This window comes from Vulpes lagopus, chromosome 10 (genome assembly GCF_018345385.1).
Source record: "Vulpes lagopus strain Blue_001 chromosome 10, ASM1834538v1, whole genome shotgun sequence".
Taxonomy (NCBI): Eukaryota; Metazoa; Chordata; class Mammalia; order Carnivora; family Canidae; genus Vulpes; species Vulpes lagopus.
The window spans coordinates 102,308,386-102,329,959 of NC_054833.1; the positions used below are offsets into that span (position 1 = coordinate 102,308,386).

The window sequence follows — 21,574 nt, forward strand, 5'->3', positions numbered from 1 at the left end:
TATCATCCAGGAGATGCAACCATTCGCGATGCTGTCTGGGTCTGTTCTTATCAGAAATGACAGTCTGTGAGAGGAAAGCATCTGAGAAGGAAAGAAGAGCAACGTTGTCAGCTTTAAAAGGAACAAAAAGCTGCTCTTCCCCGTCATTTCCAAAATAGAATCTGACTGTCTGACTCTCACCTTAGACGTCTGAGGTGAACTGGTTTAGGGAACTGTTCTGAAGGAGAGGGCAGGGCCAGTCTACTGCTTTCCCATTCCTGATCCCTTTCCCATGTGTTAGGAAGAATGCTCTTTCTGTTGGCTTATGCCTCGAGGACCTTTGATCCCTTCACCCTTAGCCCCTGATCATTTGTTTTTTCTGTTTGTTTGTTTGGCTTTTAAAATTTTTTTATATTTTAAGATTTTATTTACTTATTCATGAGAGACACAGAGAGAGGCAGAGAAAAAGAGGCAGGGACAGGAGAAGCAGGCTCCATGCAAGGAACTCGATATGACGCTCGATCCCAGGACTCCAGGATCACGCTCTGAGCTGAAGGCAGACGTTCAACTGCTGAGCCACTCAGGCATCCCAGCCGCTGATCATTTGGTCCAGGATTCCTCAGCCTCGGCACTAGTGACATCTCAGGCCAGACGATTCTTTGTGGTGGGGGCTGTCCTGTGCATTGTAAGAGATAAAGCAGGATTCCTGGCCCTTGTCTACTAAGTCCCAGTAGCCTCTTCGCCCTCCCCATCATCATGACAACTGAAGATGTCTCTAGACATTGTTAAATGTCCCTGGGAAACAAAATAGTCCCTGATTGGAAACCACCGATGTAGGCTGACCAGTCAGTACTTGGCTCGAGTGGATTAACACTGCATTTGTTTATTAGTGGTGAGATAGCCTTTCTTACTTTTTTTTTTTTGTACAATCAATTTCTTTTCTTTCTTTCTTTTTTCCAATTTTTGTGAGTCATTTTAAAGTGGACAATTTAATGTCATTTACTACATTCACAATGTTATACAACCACGCGCCTCTCTGCTTCCCAAACATTTCCATCACTCCAAAGTAAAACCCCTTACCATTAAGCAGTTTCTGTCTCTTCCCCATCCCCCCTCAACCACTAGTCTGTGTTCTGTCTCTGTGGATTGATCTGTTCTGGTTATTTCATATAAATGGAACCATACGATTTGTGCCTATTGTCTCTGTCTTCTTTATGTTGTAGCGTGTATCAGTGCTTTACTCCTTTTACGGCTGAATACTATTCCATTGTGTGGCTGTAACACATTTTGTTATTTATTTATTTATTTATTCATTCATTCATTCATTCATTCATGTGAGAGAGAGAGAGAGAGAGAGAGAGGTGGAGACACAGGCAGAGGTAGAAGCAGGCTCCATGCAGGGAGCCCGACGTGGGACTTGATCCCGGGACCTCAGGACCAGGCCCTGGGCTGAAGGCAGGCGCTAAACCACTGAGCCCCCCAGGCTGCCCTGTAACACGTTTTAACTGTTCATTCACTGGCAGACATTTGGGCAGGCTGCTGTGAATACAGCCAAAATGAATAAATATGTGTGTACGTGGACTTTTTTGAGTACTTGTTTTCAGTTCTTTTGGGTGTATACTTAGGAGTGGAATTGCAGGGTCATATGGTAAGTCTGTGTTTCACTTTTTGAGGAACAGACTGTTTTGCACAGTAGCTGAATCGTTTTATAGTCCTACCAGCAATGTATGAGGGTTCTAGTTTCTCCTCAAGAAAATTGTTTTCTCATTTTTTTCCCTTTGATTTTTAAATTACAGCCATCCTGTGGGTATAGAGTGGTATCTCACTATGGTTTTGATTTGTATTTCCCTAAAGACTAATGATGTTCAGCATCTTTTCATGTGCCTGTTGGCCACTTGTAGATCTTTTTTGGAGAAATGTGTATTCCAGTCTTTTGCTCATTTTGGAATTGGGTTGTATGTCTTTTTGCTGCTGAGTTGCCAGATTTCTTTATGTATTCTTGATACTAGACTCCTAGCAGAGATAGGATTTTTTTCAAAGGTTTTATTTATGTATTTTAGAGAAAGAGAGAGAAAGAGCCAGGCGAGGGACAAGCAGACTCTGCTGAGCATAGAGCCTGCTGCAGTGCTAGAGCTCATGACCCCAAGATCATGACTTGAGCTGAAATCAAGAGTCGTCCACTTAACCCACTGAGCCATCCAGGTGCCCCAGAGATATGATTTTCAAATATGTCTCTGATTCTATAGATTATCTCTTTATTGATAATGTTCTCTGACACATAAAAGTTTTGATTTTTATGAAGTTCAATTTATTGATTTTTTTTCTTTTATTGCTCCTAGTTCGAAGGCAACCTTTTTCAGGAGACAGAGCAAGCTTTGGAGTTAGGGACATCTGAGGTCAAGTCCTAGCTTTGACACTCACTATTTTATCTTTAGTGCTTTCCCAACTCTCTGAGCCTCAGTAACGTGGCTGTAACACGTTACACATGGGTGAAGACATCCAGTATGCAGTATAGTGTGAAAAGAGCAGAGGGCAGGGCTCTTAGGATTCCTCATATGTAGATTGGCACATACTGGAAACAGCAGGGGATATTATAAGATGAGGGGACTTTCCTTTTCATTCCTGTTCCCATTGGAAGCTGTTTTGAATCCTAACTCTTTGACCAGGAATTTAGAATTGGAAACTGATATTTCTGGATAAAAACCTCAGAACACTGTACATAGGTCTGTCTCTGAGCTAAAATGAAAATCAGTCTGGTAATATATAGATACTAATGTATCTATACCTATATATCAGTTCAGAAATATTTTAGATAGATTGCCTATTAGTAATCAGATTATTAAAATCTTTATTCACTTTTGGTGTATTTCATAAGCTCTTGATATTTAAATATTTTGCTGGCTTGTTTCTTTTAGTGAAATATAGCTTTTTCTTTCCTCCTTTCCCTATTGTAGTGTGGTTTCTTCTGGCCAGTTTTTCCTATGTCTTTTTATTTAACTCTTTAAGAAATTCATTATAGGTGGATTTCAAGGAATCTTGTATAATTTTGCCTTCTAGGATGGACACCCCTTTGGTTTTGATTCTGTTTTCTTTCTCATGCATTTGTATTTTTAAGGCATGATGGAAAGACTCCAGGGATTTGATATGTGGGAAGGGTGAGCTAAAAACATTTAGTGTGACAGCAGCTGGAGAGATGGATGTGTGACCTTCAGAGTTGGGAGGTGGTCCCCTAGCAGCCAGGGGACATCTCTATAACCCATTACCCATGGACTCAGCTGTAACTGTTCAGGGTGGGCTCACTTTGAAGATAGCACTGCCCTGTAGAGTCCTGTGTACTGAGCTAAAGTGGGCTCAAGTGTTAATTGTACTTGTTTCTGACAGCTTTGTAAGTCAGTGAGTTTGTAGGCTCTTTGCTGTGCAAGGCGGCTTCTGCAAGGCCTCCTCTTCTCTTCTCAGCCCTAGGCAGAATGTGGTGACAGCGTAGGTCCTGATGTGTTATTGGCTGCCTTTTTTTTCCCCCTTGTTTCTTTCCAGAGTAACCAGCGGGTTGACCTTTATAAATGGAAAGATGGCAGCGGGGAAGTTGGCACAACCTTACAAGGCCACACTCGTGTAATCAGGTAGGCACCAGCCGCCCATAGCCCCTGGCTTGTCTCACTTTGTCATAATCCCTTGAGAATAGAAATGAAGGCACCATCCTCCTTCCATGGCTTGACCTTCTGTGTTGCGTTGGTCACAGGTGGCTGCTGGGTCCTTAGCATTCATGGTTGTGATGGCTCTCACAGTGGAGATCAACTAGTATTTAGGAACAGCATTTGTGTAACCGCTAACCTCAATCCCAGGTGATACTCAGAGAGATACAGCCCAGTCTGGAGTGAAGGATTAGAATTGATTTTTGCCATGGGACAGGGAGACACGGTTCTGCCAGGAGAATCGTTCTGCTCGCAGTGGGCAGTGCCCAGAAGTACAGACACCAGGATGCAGCCCTCTTCTCTTTTCTCCAGCAGCTGTGGGGTGCCGCACAGAGCTCCTACATCATACTGTCATCTGGCCCTGTGGTCACCTCTTGCCTGTGGCCCTGGCCTCAGGAGTGTTTCTCAATCCATCCTATCCTTAGGTCACTATTTCTGGATGAGGAAATGTCCTGGGAAGTAGCAAGCGGGGAGTGAGGGATGGGGGAGGCTGACCCAGGAAGTGCTGGGAAAGGCCAGACCCCGGCCTGTGTTAACTGTGCAGGAACTGCCATTCTAGGAGGGGAGACCTCAGTAGGGAGGACTTGCCCTTCCCACATTACATGGCAGTTTGCCACTGCTTTAAGAGATGTTGGTTTTACTCAAGGTACCTGTGGTTGAATCTGATTTAGAGAATGATAAGTCAAAAATTACTTTGTGTTTTTGTTTTGTGTGGTGTGTGTGTGTGTGTGTGTGTGTGTGTGTATGTGTGTGTGTGTGTGTGAAGTTGAAATCCTCCACTTTTGTGGGGGGAGCGAGTGATAGAATAGCTGGGGATTAGAGGGGGAAGGACCTGAAAGGTTTTTTTGGAGCTCAGTTAAGTCTTGTTCATTCCCAAAGAAGTTTGGAGATTGCCACCCTAAGACATGTTACAGAGGCCCATTAATGATGACTCTCTGAAGCCACTAGAAACTAAATCTGCTGATGCTTTGGAATTGGACTCAAATTTTCTCTTCGTCGTTGTTCTGTTTATTTCTCATGTTCCCAGCGACTTGGACTGGGCAGTGTTTGAGCCGGATCTCCTGGTTACCAGCTCTGTGGACACCTACATTTACATTTGGGATATCAAGTAAGAACAATTCAAAGGCCAAACCACCAAGTTATGGGACCAGCTGGGACCTTTGTTTTAGAGGTCTGGCATCTTTGATTTCCCCTGGATGCAGATCCTGAGATGAGGCTACATTGCAAGTCCATAGTTTAGGAGGTGACAGAAACGCTGGTGGGGGATACAGAAGAGAGACAGGACTGGGAAGGCTATAGGTGGAGGGTGTGTTGTTCACCTAGGTACCACTGTGAACAGGTGGTGTTTACTCCTACCAGGGATTGCTAGGTGCTGGCACATAACTCCCTCCTCAGAGGTGTCCTGCCTTCGAGGGCTCAGGAAGTGGGGGTACCATCCACTGTCATTGGTTGAAGGCTGCCCCCTGGGACCTCACTGCCCAGCACCTCAGGCCTATCACAGAGGTTCGCACATTAGGCTTCAGCAAGCAGGAAAATCTCTTTGGCAAAGAAACACAGGTGCTGGCATTTGGAAGTCAGATGAAAGTTTGACTGAAGTTGAGGGGGGGGTTTGATGGGTACAGACACACATCTGCTATAGCAAGCAGTGCTTTGAGACACGTCTGCTTTCCTCTTTGTGAGGCTTCTATCCCCTACCTGTTAGTGCCAGTGAGAGAGTGCCCCTGCTCAGGGTCACTGGTCGTGAAGTGAAAAGTGAAGGAGCACTCAGCCCAGGCATGTCGCTAAGTTCTTAATAAATGTCTGTTCCTTTCCCCCTTTGTAGAGTGAAGTTCCCTTTGCCATCACAATTTGAGGTCACTAACAAGAGGGTATAGTCCGTAGAGTTCCCCAAGTGGCACCTCCGTTCCCTCAGCAGACAGCGGTGGCTCTGTGATGATTTACACTTAGGGGACAGACCAGGGCAAGGGATCCGTGGCTGACTCCCCTGCATCCCGCTCAGGCTGGAGCCTCCATGGTGATGAGTCTGAGGGCAGTGCAGAGTGGGGAAGGGGCACAAAATCCGGGGGAGGTGGAAGGGAGCTGCTCTTAGATAAACAAAATTCCAGGGAGCTACAGGGCAAGGTGAGAATATTCTTTGTGTACATGAAATAATTGTTTTCATAATTTAAGGACTGGGAGACACTGAACAGGAGATTCCTTTTCAGGCTTTCTAGATTTTAAGTCTGAACTGCATGTTGGCCCTGGCCCTCCTAGCTCTGGGGTGACGCCTGGTTCTGTCACATGACTCTTTGGTGGAGATGTTGCCCTTTGACTTCATAGGGAGCCCAAGAGTCTTTCTCTGAGAGTCTCCCATTGTATCCAGGAGTGTTTTTTTTTTTTTTTTTTAAGATTTTATTTATTTATTCATGAGAGACAGAGAGAGAGAGGCAGAGACACAGGCAGAGGGAGAAGCAGGCTCCCTGCAGTGAGCCCGACATGAGACCTGATCCCGGGTCTCTAGGATCACGCCCTGGACCAAAGGTGGCACTAAACCGCTGAGCCACCTGGGCTGCCCCATGGAGTGGGGTTTTTGTTTTTTGTCTTTTGTTTTAAAGATCTTACTTATTTATTAGAGACAGAGAGAGAGGCAGAGACACAGACAGAGGGAGAAGCAGGCTCCACACAGGGAGCCTGACATGGGACTCAATCCCGGGACTCCAGGATCATGCCCTGGGCCAGAGGCAGGTGCTAAACCACTGAGCCACCCAGGGATTCCCCATCTTCACCATTTTTTAAGTGTATGGTTCACTAACATGTATTCACATTGTTGCATGACAGATCTCCAGAACTTTCTCATCTTAAAAGAGCTGAAACCCTACTCATTACACACACAGCATCCCACTTTCTGTTTCTGTGGATTTGACTACTTTAGAGACTTCATACAAGTGGAATTGGAGTCATGCAGTATTTGTCTTTTTATGACTGACTTATCTGACTTAACATAATGACTCAAGGTCCATCCATGTTGGAGCATGTGACAGGATTACCTTCCATCTTAAGACTGAATAATATTCCATTGTATGTAGAGACTACATTTTGTTCATCCATTCATCTGTTGGTGGGACCTTGGGCTGCTTCCAACTCTTAGCAACTGTGGATATCAGAGTAGCTTTTTACTTCACCTTTGAAGTGCTGCTGGGAAGGTCCTTGCAGAGTTATGCCTCCATGACCGTCGCTTTGTTGCCACTAGGAGAAATGGCTCCAGGAATGGATTCTCTTGGCTTCTTCCATCTCTACATCAGGGTCAGGCAGGCCATGCCGAATCATGTTGTTTGCTTTCTGTGGCTACTGCTATGTGATTTGAAATCCAGACTCAGCCTCATTTGAAGTAGCTCAGAAGGTTCATCCCTGAAGGGACATAGGCCTCTCTGTACACTTGTTTTTAAGGCCCTCATATTCCCTCTGAACTCTGAGCACCCAGTAAAAGGGAAGTGGAGAACTGTGTGTGGAGGGAGGAAAGTTCTAGGTGGATGGTGGCTTGTGAATTGGGCATCTGATCTCTGACTTTTCTATTCTTAGAGACACAAGGAAGCCCACGGTTGCGCTGTCCGCTGTAGGTGAGTATATACTCCTCCTGACTCAGTTCATTCCTTCTATTCCTTCTCTCATGGGTCTGCCCCTCCCCCAGTCCCCAGCCTGGCTTTCATCCCTACTTTCATGAGCACTGCTCCTACCCCTGGCTTGGCTGGGTGGGATTGTGAGTCCCTCCTGGTAAAGGATTTGCTTCAGGCTGCTCTCAGGAGTTAGAGTCAGGACTGCTGAGTGTGGTCAGGAACTTATTTCAGGAGTCAAGGACAGGACACAAAATGGTTTGTTTTTAAACTTTTTATTGTGAAAAATTTCAAATGTGTATGAATATAGAAGACAATAAATTGATTTGTGTTCATAATCCAGCTTCAACAACTGTCACCATCCAGCTAGTCTTATTTATTTCCTCTTAACCTCTACCCACTGTCCCACCCCCCACCCTCATCTCCTTTGGAGTTATTTTGAAGGGTGCCTGAGTGGGGTGGCTCAGTTGGTTAAACGTCCAACTTGCATTGGGCATGAAGCTTACTTTAAAAAAAAAAAAAAAAGGAATTATTTTGAAGCCTGTCCTGGGTGTCATAACATTTCCTTAACAAGTATTTTAGTAAGTGATACTTCTATAAGAGAAGAATCTTGTAAGATAATGTAACCACAATACCGTGAATGGACCTAAATAAAAATGTTAATGGTGGCTCTTTAATATCAAATATTTATCAGCTGTTATTGTTGTTTTACAAATTATTTAAGTCAGAATCCAAATAAAAAATATAAGTGGTTGATGTATTTCTCATCTTTTGTAATTGGTAGGTTTCTTTTCCCTCTTCCTTTTTGGTTTATTTTTCTTTTCCTGAGGTTTATTTACTGAAGAAGCAGGTTGTTTTTCCTGTGGTTTCCTCACAATCTAGGTTATGCTGATTGTGTCCCCATGTTGTCATTTAATGTGGATGCACTGGAACTTTGAAATTACTTTCTGGTCTACCTGTTTTCATTGCTCAGTTGGAATTGACTGTTTTTGGAATTCTGCTTTGGGGCCGTTACCGGGTATTCCCAGTAATTACTGAGAGCATAATTTGGGCATAGAACTGGTGATGAAGCCCAGTCGTCAGTATTGTGGTTTGAGGATTTATTTATTTACTTTTGGAAAGATTGAGAGAGAGAGAGAGAGAGAGAGAGAGAGAGAGAGAGAGAGAGAGGAGTTGAGGGCCTAGAGCGAGGAAGAGAATCCAAGCAGACTCTGCATGGAGCCCAATGTGGGGCTCAATCTCACAATCCCAAGATCATGACCTGAGCTGAAACCAAGGATCAGCTTCTTAACCAATGCCCCACACAGGTGCCCCATCAGTAATTTATTTTGGCATCCTTGTTAAAATATACATAATCTTTCTCTTAAATCCTGCTGCTTTGTATCTTTTTGGTACATCTGAATTCACATTTGATGTTTGCTCCAAAATGATCACATGATTCTTCTTTTTTTCTCCAACATCTCCATGCCTTATCATCTAAAGACACTGAGCATCATGACTGTATTAAGCAGGTGGATTATCTGTTCTCTGCAGTTAGGGACCTGTTTTTTTCAGTCCTCTAGACCAAAGTCAGCATTGTGTCTGACCTGAGGAGATGCTCTGTAAATGTTGTTAAATGGCAGTAGGAATCAAGCACCCGTGCCTCTGTGCTAAGTGCTTAATAAATCTGCTGATTTAGGCTCCCCTTCGCCCCTGCCACCTTGACTTTTAGGCACTATTGATCTGAGACACACGATGGCCCATAGACATGGTTGCGGAGGATATCCAATTGAATAAAAAAACAAATGATCTGTAAATGCCTCAGTTACCTCCCTGAGATTTTGTTGCTTCTACTTAGAGGTTAAGTTAGATTGGTTGTAGAGGAGCTGTAAAAAGAAAGACAGCTCTTTTCTTTCAGCCTACTTGTTCTGATTGCTTTCTCTTCTGTTGTAAGTCCTCTAAAGAAGGACTCTCGTTTTGCACCTCAGTGAGATTTCTAAGTGGTAGCAAAGCTGCCCCGGGAGAAAAGAAGCAAATGAGAGGTTGTGGATTTTGGTAAGCTCCTTGATCTACCACTCCCGGAGAGGTACAACCTTGGCTGTATTGTTTCCCAGGGTCCATGGCCCCTATCTCTCCGTGAGTGTGTTGTTTATGCCTTGGGGTAGGGAGTAACAAGAGCCTGTGTGTACTCCAGAGTATTCTGTGTCCAAGGACACCTAGGGGCTGGGAACTCTGTTTGACTCTGTTGTCATAATCCTAGTAGAACAGGTTGACTTAGCCTCTGGAAGGCTTCATGGTTGGATGGAGCCCTGCACTGGGGAAAGTAGATTTTTTGGAAATCCTTGAGTACTTCTATCTTGAGGAAATGGGGCAGGCTCTTCCTACTCACTTTTTACTTGAGCTGAGACCCTTTCGTGCGAAGAAACTGTGTCTCCTACACTAGCTTCCCTCCTTTAGGGGTCTCCACCATTCATTCTTAGGTGACTCAAGATGCCCTGTATCTCAAGCAAAAAACAAAACAAACAAGCCAATATCCTCACCCAAACCAAACAAGGATAACTTCTGGGCCTTAACTCGATTTCCTGTTAGATTCTCAGTCCTTGGTGTGTCGGTCCCACTCTAGACTTCTTGGATCAGGCTGCCTTCCAAAGCCCTGGATCCATGATGGTGTCCCCAGTAATAAACACCCACCCAAAAGGGGAAGTATTATGTGTGGTATGAGCAAGGACAAGAAGAGATGGGAAGGAGAGCCATTGTGTTGTTCTGGTTTAACTTAATTAACTTGGTTATTTTTAAGAGTCAGCTAGAAGTGCTGATATGTCCTAGTTTTTTACAGGTCTCAGCCCCTCTGGCATCTTATGCTCCCTTGTTACTGTTGTTACCTTTTTGTGTTGACAGAGTGGTGAGAGGACTCTGTTCACAGAGCCAGGGACGTTCCTGTTCCCTGATTTAATACCGGGCCAGTGGCCATACATAACCACTGATGGGAGGAGAGAGTGTGGGGGGTGGGTGGGGGCGCAGGGGGGCTGGTGCACATACACTTTTGCGGGCAGAATTGGGCGACCCAGGGCCTTATTCCTCAGTTGAGGTTCAGGAACCTTTGTTTCTCCAAGGTTGCCCTCCTAAATAGTAAGGGAGTAAGCGGGAAGGAGCAGGAATCAAGCAGAGGCTCTTCCGAGTGGGAGCGCCAGGTTGGCCAGCGGGTGACAGAGAGCCGGGTTGTGTAATGAGTAGTCAGTTACCAACCAATAGAGCCATGTTGAGCTGCTGCTCATGAGAAACTGTTTCCCTGCTGATTCTGCACGGAGGTAACCTGTTGAGTTCTTTCCTAAGTGAGATTATTTCCTCAATTAGGTGACTCTGATCCTGTTCCAATGTGTTAATTCATTTATTTTTTGGCCTCATTTTCTCTTCAGCGGTGGAGCTGGGTGGTCATAGAAACTTGAAGGGTTCTATTCTCCTTCAGCTGGAACTCGTTATCCAGCCACCCTGGATGCGCTCCACTCTGGTGCCAGAGGGGTTGAGGGCAGCTACTTTCTTCCCCTGATTTGTCTTTGCAGCCGGTGCCTCACAGGTCAAATGGAACAAAAAAAATGCTAATTGCCTCGCCACCAGTCACGACGGGGATGTGCGGATATGGGACAAGCGGGTGAGTAATCTCTTCCTCCGACCCCAGTTCATCTGTAGTCCCTCCCCTGGGAATGAGGAGGATATTGTCAGTAAACAGGACTCATCTTGAGAAGAGGCCCGGGTGCCCTCTGCACAGTGCCAAATTGCCATTTGAAGATCACAGTTACCAGATGACATTTGCTTTCTGATCGAATTGATGTTGAAAGAAGATAGAGAATATGATGATCAGTGGTTAAGAAAATAAACTGGGCCTGACCTAAGTTAGAGCCCCATTTTGCTGCCTCCTAATTATTATACCAGCTGAGTCATGACACTTCTCCAAGCCTCAGTTACCATATCTTCAAAACGAAGATAATAATAATGAGTGTGTGTGTCATTGAGGAGGTCAAGCCTGGGGACGAGACACTATTCTAGAATGGTCAGCAGGCTTCCTATCCCTGCCCCGGATGGCAGAGGACAAACTGGTTGTACTAGGACATACTCCATCCTAAGTATTCTTGGTATAAATCACTGAGGTGAGGAAGTTAGGGTGCTCAAATTCTCTCTTAGACATCCAGCTGATCCATTAACCTCACAAGAGCTTGCAGAGCATAAGTTCTCCCTGTACACCCTGTGTAACTGATGGGCAGGAAAGGTGCAGCCCAGGACTGCTGCCACGATGGAGAGTCTGTTGTTTGGTTTGTTGGCATCAGTAAAAATAATGACATGGGGAAAGGATCCCCCATACCTAACTGCCAGATGATTGGGTAGTAATGCACTGAGCAGTCAACTTTGTAAGACCTGGGGTGTCATACTGCTTTCTGCTTCCTAAAACTGGAGGCTAGAGCTCCTTAGCCCCTTAGCCTCTGTAGGGAGTGCCCACTTTTAGTTTTCCTGAAACTATCTGCCTGGGTGCTGTTTGGTGTCAGTATGGCTTCTGGCAGCCCTGCCCTTTGCCTGTGGCAGGGAGTAGGTCATACGGCTGGGCAGAGGTAGGGAGTCTGCTGGATTGGGCGACATAGCCTGTTAGGGAATCATGTGCTGGCTGAAGCCCTCTGCCTTACGTGGCTCTTAGATGAAAAGGTGATTTTGTAAGTATGGGTTAGATGGGTACATCTTCTGTTTTTTTGTCTCTCTTAGTCCGGTCTGGTAAGAGCCATTCTCTCCTCTCTTTATTTCTTAAATTGGTGATTGGTTTTGTTCCTTGCATCACTAGCACAGCATTTAAATGTAGTAAATGGTTTAAATAAAATATTTGGTTAATTTGTAGTGCATACACACTTGTTTTCAGGCCATAGGCTAAACAAACCATTTGGGTACTTAGGCATAAATCCTGTCAGTACTTCTTTTCCAAACTAGTATTAAAAAACCAGTAGAATTCCTTATCTTGCAGAAAGAGACAGCCAAACTGTTCCTCTCTAGTCTTCTCAACTGGTCTACTAAGAGTCCTGACTTTCCTCAGCAATTTTATCTATTTTTTTTTTTTTTTTTTAAGATTTTATTTATGGGCAGCCTGGGTGGCTCAGCAGTTTAGCACCACCTTCAGCCCAGGGCGTGATCCTGGAGACCTGGGATCGAGTCCCACGTCAGGCTCCTTGTATGGAGCCTGCTTCTCCCTCTGCCTGTATCTCTGCCTCTCTCTCTCTCTCTCTCTGTCTCTATGAATAAATAAAATCTTAAAAAAAAAAAAAGAGTTTTTAATTGCTGAGCCACCCAGGTGTCCCAATTTTATCTACTTTGTATAAAGGGTTTTAGCTTTTTTTTTTTTTTTCTTTTTGCTGTTAATACTTAAGACTTTTGTTTAGATCGATTTAAAACTTGTAGGTCATACTTTTCCTTCTCTAGCACTTGCGAGTGTCAAAATAGTGCTGATGACACCAAGCATCAGAGGCTTTTAAAAAGTGCAGTATGGGTGGCAAGGTTGGATTTCATTCAAACACCCAAATGACTAATAGTAACATTTACTAAACGTTTATTATGCATAGGTATTGTTCTCAGAACTCTTGTTATAACTAACTTTAAAGTAAGTACTATTTTTATCCTCGTTCTACAGATGAGTAAACTGAGGCCTGGTTTGTTGTTGGGATTTGAACTTAGGGAGACTTTTTCTGGAGACTGCCCTTAGCCTCATAGACTAATGCTAATTATAGAAGTAATAGATGTCTTTGTAGAAAATGTAAAAGAGAAAATAAACATTTATAGACCTATTACCTAGAGACAAATGCTAACATTTTGGTATTTTCTTGTACTTTTTAAAACACATGGTTTATCGTACCACGTATACGGTCACATATACTTTTTCCATTTAATGGTATAACAGATACATCTTCCCTGTGCTATAATCCCTAAATCTAACATTTAGAGGCTATATCGTATTATGTTGGAGAGCTATACCATAATTGACCCTAAAATTTAATTATTCTCCACTTACTGTTTGTGTTGTTTCTGGTTGTCTGGTGTTCCAAATAACACCAAGATGAATATCTTTTGTTATCTAAAGCTTTTTGTGAAATTGGAATATTCTCTTAAGAAAGGAACATTTTCAGTTGCTTGATAAAAATTGTCAAAAGTTTTTGCCAAAAGGTTGTACTATTGTGTATAAATACCAGCAGTGACAAATGCAACCTCGCCAGCATTGAGTATTATTTACAAATATCTTTTAATCTGATAGCTTAATAAAATCTTACTTTAATGTATATTTCCGAGGTTTCCTCCTGAGCTTGCTTGTTTTATATAAGTTTATTAATCATGTATAGTTTTCTTTTGTGCAGTGTGTTCATTTTCTTTTGGGATCTTGGTGCTCAATTACTTTAAGATTGGTGGTTTTACCTCCAGTCTTGAGGTCAGGTCTGTTTGAATGTCACAGCCCCTCTCCTTGGGTGATACTGAGGAAAGGGAGCAGGGGTTGCAGACTGTACTACTGAGGGGAAGAACACCCACTACCCTGTATCCTTCCGTAAAACCATGAGTGGGGCTGGAGTAGAAAGAAATCAGGTTCACAGGCCCATAAAGAGAGCATGTTTGAAGGAGAGCTGGGTAAGTCTTCTTCTGTTTTATTTGTTTTAAACAAAACAAAGTGGAGTTTCTTAAGGATAGATACAGTACCCAGTAGTGTTTTTGTGTCCCACCCAGCCCCCAGCAGACTGTTACATGGTAGGCACTCAGTGAATTCTTGATAAACTGACAACACTCGGTGCTGATCCTGTTGTAGAAACCCAGTACAGCGGTGGAATATCTCGCAGCTCACCTCTCTAAAATCCATGGCCTGGCCTGGCACCCAGATGTTGAGCACATTCTTGCTACTTCCAGTCAAGACAACTCTGTCAAGGTGAGTGACCCATGGGGACATCTGGGGGAGCTGTGTTTGGAGGCCTCAGATTTTGTAACAGCACTTTCTTCAGAAGGAAAGCTACAGTCAGCATAGCGTGTGTGCTTAGGGGTGGGTGTGCCTCTTGGGGAACTGGGCCAATAAACTTGGTTGCGTAGGCCAGTAGGAATGATGGAGTAGCGTATCTCTGATGTGGCTCCTGGGATTTGTTCAGAGGGTTTTCTTCTGTCCCTTTGTGAAAGGAAGTCAGACTAAACCATTTAGAAAGGAGAAGTTTATTTGTAAAGAAGCTGCCAGGAAGTCAGATTTCAGGAAACAAAACAACACAAAACAAAACCATATAGAAGTAAAGAAGAAAAGCCCACAAAATTGTTAAGGTTACCAAGTTTATGATTAGTCTCCCTGAGGTAGAAAACCAGCAGTTTTCTCGCATGATTATTGTATCTGCAAAAGTCAGGACATCTTCAGTCATCAGCATTGCAAAAGTCAGGCAGAGGGTTGTTTTACTAGAGATTCTCTCTAACTTACAGGAAATGCTCGAGGGTTTATGTGTTTCAGTGACCCTATTATTTATGGTTTATCTCCGAGTGCAGCATTTCTTGTTTGTTTTTCCTGGCCTGACCATCGGATGCAGAGCACAGGGTCAGCCTCCTTCCACAGGTCCTCCTTGTGGTTGGGTCCCTGTCTGGAAGGAAAGAAATTTGGCCATAGAAATTTGCTTAGTAATTTTGTGATTCCGCATCATTAACAAAATGCTTTGTTTATGTGGGCACATGTACAGTGTCATTTTTTGGTCTGGTGAGCAAAACTAGGATCATAACACTAAGGCCTGAAAAGTTAACTTCTGTCTTGAGGTTTGTAAATCCCTTAGGGTTGTCATTCACTTTTATGTGGGTAGCTTTTTTTGTTTGTTTTGGGTTTGGGTTTTTGTTACCTTGTCACCAAGTTCAGAACCCAGAAACCATCCAGTTCACATCCTCCTCTTTCCTTAATTTTTTTGCTATTCAATGACATTTTTACCACCTGGGAGGCTGGTGTCCATGGGTTGTAAGGCAGCTAACAGGCCACTTTCCACATGTGAAACTCAGTCCTTATTCCTTGTTTGTAGGCTGAGATCACAAATTAAATGAGATTTTTATTTTTATTTATTTTTATTTTTTATTTTCTAACTTTTATTTATTTATGATAGTCACAGAGAGAGAGAGAGAAAGAGAGAGAGGCAGAGACACAGGCAGAGGGAGAAGCAGGCTCCATGCACCGGGAGCCCGACGTGGGATTCGATCCCGGGTCTCCAGGATCGTGCCCTGGGCCAAAGGCAGGCGCCAAACCGCTGCGCCACCCAGGGATCCCTAAATGAGATTTTTAACATGGTATTTGATTTATTCCACTGTGTCCTGGTGGAAGGAGGACAGTTTTTATTGAGTATATATGAATAGCATAATTGGAAAAAGTGGAGCAGTTTTAAAGGCACTTTGCATAATGGTCAACCATCGTTTTTAGTAATTTGTAGATCAGGCTCAGTATGTCATTTTTTTCCCTACATAATCATTTTCTTAAGTTTACCTGACAATACATCAGCTTATAATTTGTAGTAATACGTTTTTATTATTTTTTTATTTTCTGAATTTAAGCAGTGTGCCAGAACAAGATACCGTTGAATGAATATTTCACCCGAGTTTGTAAATTGTTAAACTGTGAAACTCTTGAATTGAGGGGTAGAGCTAGATTGCAAAGAAAGCAAAGGATTTTTGATCATTAAAAATAGAACACTAAAACAAAGTAGAACATTAAAAAATAATAAAAATAGAACATTAACTACAATGAAATTACTTCATACCAGTTTAATGATTGTTTTTTTCCCTGATCTTGGGTTAAGCAGTCTACTTAACAACATTACCTTCTTCTAGATGAAGAGTCCTGGAAATCCAGACACAGTTCCTTGGTACTTCCTGACAGATGTATAATTGCCTGTGGGTCAAGGCTGGCCTTACTAAGAGCCCTGTACTCACAAGGCTGTGCAAAAACTTGGTTCTTTCTTGCCTGAGGCTCTTCTGATATTTCTTCAGAAACCTTCCTTTCTGTTCTATAGCTTGTAGCAAGGGCCTTTTGGCAAGTAAGAGAAAAGCAGAAATCACCAATGGATGAGAGGATGGCATAGCTGCTCTGGTTCTTATAGTGACCAGTCTGTCAGATTGAAACAGACTTAAGTGGTTGCCTTGAGAATAAGATCTTGTTATCAGTGAGTGAGGACTTGGTCAAGTCCCCAGAGTTCTCTTGACTTAACCCATAATTATATGTTATAATGCTCACCAATTGACCACACTTAAATATGAAAACAAGTCTTTTTTTTTTTTTTAAATAAAGGATTGGTTCTGTTAACAGTTATAGTGACAGTCTATAAATAAACATGAATGTGCTTCTGTCCATGATGAAGAGTAACTGGTAGCTGAAATATACTAATATTTTACTTGGATATAATTAACTTGGGGGGCTGAACTTTTTTATTTGCTAGTTTTTCACATTGGTAGACTTGATAACAGGAAAGCCTTCAAAAAGTGTTGACCTAATTAAAAATCTAGAGGATGCCAAGAAGACCTAATGATTTCCAGTTTCCCTTCTTTGAGAAGTTAAGGGTTATAGTTTTCCCTATAGCCATCTGGGAAACCTCAAAGCAGTTTAGATGGAAAAAACATCCTAACAATTTTATTATTTTGCATATTAAGCCCAAATTTGGCAAAAAGAGAGTTGTCAGAAGAAACAAGAATTAACCTCTTGTGGTCTGATCCCTTTATAGCCACACTCTCCTCCAATCCCTAACTTCTGTTCTCTATCACTGTAGTTTTGTTTTTTGAGAAGGTCATTTAAATGGAATAATTTCAATATGAAACTTTCTGAGTTGTTTTCTTTCACTTAGGATATAGCACTTTCAAGATCATCCAAGTTGTTTTAAGAATCAATAGATCATGTACTTTTAGTTGGCGTGTACTAATCTGTTCTAGAGATATACTACAGTTTATTTTCTTTTGAACCTGTTGAGGGACATTGGGTGTTTCCAATTTTTGATGATTGTGAATAGAGCTGCTATAAACATTCACGTGTAGATTTTCCCATGAATGGAACTTCTCAGTTTTCCAGAACAAATACTTAGGAGTTGGGATCACTGGATTAATGGTTAATGCACATTTAACTTTTTAAGAAATTGGCAAACTATAATCTATTTTTGAAAATAATTTCTTAATACTTGAATAGTTCAGAGTTTCAGTCTTGTTCCTCCTGCCTTTGGTGCTCTACCATTTCCTGATTCATGACAAATGCTCAGGCTCTGATTGTAGCTGTCTCTTCACTAGAAAGCACAGGTGCTCTAAGGCACAGTGTGTCTGGCTCACCTATATGTATTCCGCAGCCTCATGTTCCTCATGCTCAGTGGTGGAGTGGGTGAATGTGTACATGTCCAAACAGCCACCTCTTCCTTGTGTGAGCTTGGGGAGGTTAGACTGTTTAGTAATTTAGCTCCTACCTTTGAGAAAGAAATGAATAACACCCATTATTTGGTGGTTGTGAAGATTAAATAGGATCAAAAACCTAAAGCTCTAAGCTCCATCTGGAATGCAGTATGCAGTCAGCACATTAGCTATTGTTAGCAGTTAGTTATGTTGTCCTACAAGGCATAAAAGTGACACAGGGTGGAAACATGTCACTCTGACCTTTCACTTGCAGGCCTGTTTAATTGTCCTCCTGAAGGTGGGCAATTCTGTAATGTTTATAGCTGGGGAAAGTTTGTATCTCTGCCCTGCTCCGATGGTGAGGGGGCTGCCGGGACACATCATGGACAGGGAGCCAAGGGACCACAGGCTGAATTAATTTCAATTGTTGAGTTTTTTAACGGCATTTATTTCACAAATTATCCTGCTTTCTTTCTTCCAGTTCTGGGATTACCGCCAGCCTCGGAAATACCTCAGTATTCTCCCTTGCCAGGTGCCTGTCTGGAAGGCCAGATACACTGTGAGTGGAATACCCTACCTCCTGCTGGAGAGCTTCACCTCGGTGTTCCAGATGATGGAGGCCAAGGGCTGTCTTCTCTTATTTTCTTTGTGAGGCAGTTTTCTCCTTCTGTCTTGGCTGAGGGGTGGGGCAAAGGCAATAATGACAGCATCAAAGCTGTTATGAGTCTAAAAACTTGCCCTTGGAATGTTGGGGAAGAATTGGTGTGAGGATCGCGGACCATAGACTGGGAGGCTGAGCTGCAGGAAGGTGGTCACTAATGACAGGGGAAGGGGGTGCAGATGGAGCTAGTGGGTTGTAGGACTTGCCGTCAGTGGATTGTGGTGGAAGGACATCTGGTTTTAGATTCAGAAGACCTGGGTTTTGGGTCCATCGGTGCCTTTTAATTTTTTCCCAAGATTTATTAAGATGTAATGGACATGTAACATTGTATAAGTTCAAAGCGGACACCCACTGATTTGTACACTTATGTATTGTAAGACTATTAGTACCACGGCATTAGCTAATACCTCTGTCACATCACATAATTACCATTTCTTTTTTTTTGTATTGAGAACATTGAACATCTGCTCTCTTAGCAACTTTCAAGAGTCTAGTACAGTATTTTTAATTATCATCACCATGCTGTATTTTAGATCCTCAGAACTTACGCATCTTCAAACTGGAAATTTGACCAACATTTCCCCATTTCCCCCACCTATCAGCCTTTGAATCACCATTCTACTCTCTGTTTCTAGGAACTCAGCTTTTTTAGATTCCCTATAACTGATATCACACAGTATTTGTCTTTCTCTGACTTATTTCACTATGCATAATGCTGAGTCTACCCATGTTGTGGCATATGACAGGATTTCCTTCTTTCTCATGGCTGAATAATATTCCATTGTATACATGTAACACATCTTCTTTATCTATTCATCCACTGATGGACATTTTGGTTGTTTCCATATTTGGGCTGTTGTGAATAATGTTGCAGTGAACCATGTAATATTTGTGTGCCTTGGGCAAGATGCTGGATGCTTTTGAACAATAGTTTCTTCCTCTGTAGAAACGGATAATTTTATGGAGCCTTCCTTTTTATTATTGTGATAAAATTTACCATTTTAAAGTGTGAAATTCAGTGGCATTTAGTACATGCACAATATGCCTTTCCTTTTGAAAAATGGTATCTTAAAATGCTTTATAAACCATAAAATGCTACAGATAGAGGGGATAAGCTATTAGCCTTCCAACAGTTTTTCCATTGCCACATTGATAGCTTCTGATCAGAGATAATATGTTTTCTTCAGTGTCAACTTGAAAGGGAGCACAGGGATGAATAAAGCTGCCTTTGTGCATTAGGCTGTCACCCCGAGGCACTGTGAAACATAGAAGATAATTTAGGTATTAAGTGGCTTTTGCAAATGGGAACGCTTGTCAAGAAATCAGACATTGTTCTTATGAATTGAAATACTTCTCTGGATTAATATGTTTACTTTAAAAAATAAACAGAGAAGTCCAGGAGTGCTGCCAGGAGTGAGAGTGAAGATAAATGGGCTTTTAGGTGACTGTAGTTTATTCCTTAAAAAACAGAGTCTGATTATCTACCAAATGGGCCCCTTAGCTACTGAGCAGATTAAGTGTTGATAAGTAAAACGTGTCAGTCCTGAAATCAGAGAGTTTTTCTCTGAATAGCTGTAGTATTGGAAGCCATGAGAAGGTGATGCTTCATGGGGATGCTATGCTTCTGGTGCTTTTCCACATGGCAAGAATTCTCGCTGCTCTGGGGTTTTCCCCAGTGTGTCTTGCAGACTCATTCTGGATGTGAAACAATGTGTTCTGGTGTGCAGCTTATTTTAGAATTTAAAGTCCTCCAAGTATTTGGCTTAGCTTTATTTTTTACTTGCTGTGGTCCCTTCCATGCAAAGACAAAGCAGAATAAATGCAAAAGAAAAGTAGATGTGGTAGTTAACTTGTGGTATCTGGAACACATTTCCCCAGATGGGTGGGGCCCTCCATCGTCTTATTTATTTTAGTTAGGAAAGCATTCCAGCTTTGGTAATTCAAGATTCAGCTGACCCTCCCTGGAATAATCGTCTGCTTTTCCCTTTGCTGTCCTAGCCTTTCAGCAACGGCTTGGTGACTGTGATGGTCCCTCAGCTGCGGAGGGAAAACAGTCTTCTCTTGTGGAATGTCTTTGACTTGAACACCCCGGTCCATACCTTTGTGGGGCATGATGACGTGGTGCTGGAGTTCCAGTGGAGGAAACAGAAGGAGGGTGAGTGGGAGCCTGATTTCCTTCTGAGCCCTATTCCACAGCAGCTCCAGTAGGGTTGGCTGTGTGGTCTGGTGTGGAGGACACAGACCCCTCAGGGCTGGACTTGAGGAATGAGAGAGTCGGGGGACCACCACTTTTCACGGTAGAAAGGGAAAGGGATGTGTGGCTGCAGCTTTTCTCCCAGCTTCCCACCTCTTCTCTGAGGTTTGATGTCATCTCTCACCTGTGTGGAAGAGATCTGCAAGAGATTGATTGACAGACTTGCTGTTGGGCCATCTCTAGGGGTGAAAAACTCTGGGTTGACAATCCTCAGAAGCCTGGCATTTACTCCTTGCCTCTCTGCGGAGGAAGGAGACCTGAGGTCCTCATCAGCACTACCCACCACATATTCCCAGTTCCCTTCGCAACACATAGTGGTGTGTTACACCTCCCTCCTCCTCGAAGATGGGTTTGGCCACAAGCCTTGCTTCGATCATGAAACACGAACAGAGTGATGCGATCTCTTCCGGGTTGAAGCATTAGCAACCATGGTACAATTATACGCTCTCCTCGCTTCTGCCACACCATCTGGCCCAAAGCCAGCTGGAGCTGTGCCCATCAGGAGTGAGGATGAGGTACAGATGTGGAGTGAGCAAGATGTCCTTGCTTTAAGCCGCTGACGTTTGGGGATTGTTTGTTATTGCAGCTTCCATCTAGCCAGTCCTCACCAATGCAAGGCCAAGCGTGATGGACTCAGAAGCCCTCAGCCTCAGCTCCTCCACCAGCTCACCACGCAGCCTCTCTTATCCTGAGATCTTATTGTCACGATCTCTAAAGTTTTTATGGAACAGAAGTATATTTCTTGGTCTTTCCGTATTACAGAAAGAAAGGCAAGTAGTGGAGTGGCCTGTCCAGAGTCTGTCTCAGGTCTGGTAGACTTGAGATTAGAGCATTTATCTTATCCCTGCTTATCTGTGACCTTCACAAGCCTCTTTTTTCAGGATAGCTTTTAAAGGGACTCTTTTGATCATCCTCTTAATTTTCTCATTTTTTTATTTCCCAAATATCCCTGCTTCTAGAAACGTGAGGCTGCTTGGTCTTTATCCCATCAATTTGCATGCACGACTTTGGCTTTCAACTTCCTATCTTGCATTTTGCC

General features: G+C 43.0%; 1 protein-coding gene across 1 annotated transcript in view; it reads left to right on the forward strand.

Annotated features, from left to right (window-relative positions):
• WDR59 (WD repeat domain 59) overlaps nt 1-21,574 on the forward strand; it is a 101,485-nt gene that overhangs the window by 29,668 nt on the left and 50,243 nt on the right. Inside the window, exons 4-10 of the mRNA XM_041772575.1 lie at nt 3,514-3,599; nt 4,699-4,779; nt 7,230-7,267; nt 10,801-10,889; nt 14,061-14,177; nt 18,102-18,179; nt 20,280-20,436. Coding sequence (XP_041628509.1) covers nt 3,514-3,599; nt 4,699-4,779; nt 7,230-7,267; nt 10,801-10,889; nt 14,061-14,177; nt 18,102-18,179; nt 20,280-20,436 — 646 coding nt within the window. The remainder of the gene's footprint in view (nt 1-3,513; nt 3,600-4,698; nt 4,780-7,229; nt 7,268-10,800; nt 10,890-14,060; nt 14,178-18,101; nt 18,180-20,279; nt 20,437-21,574) is intronic.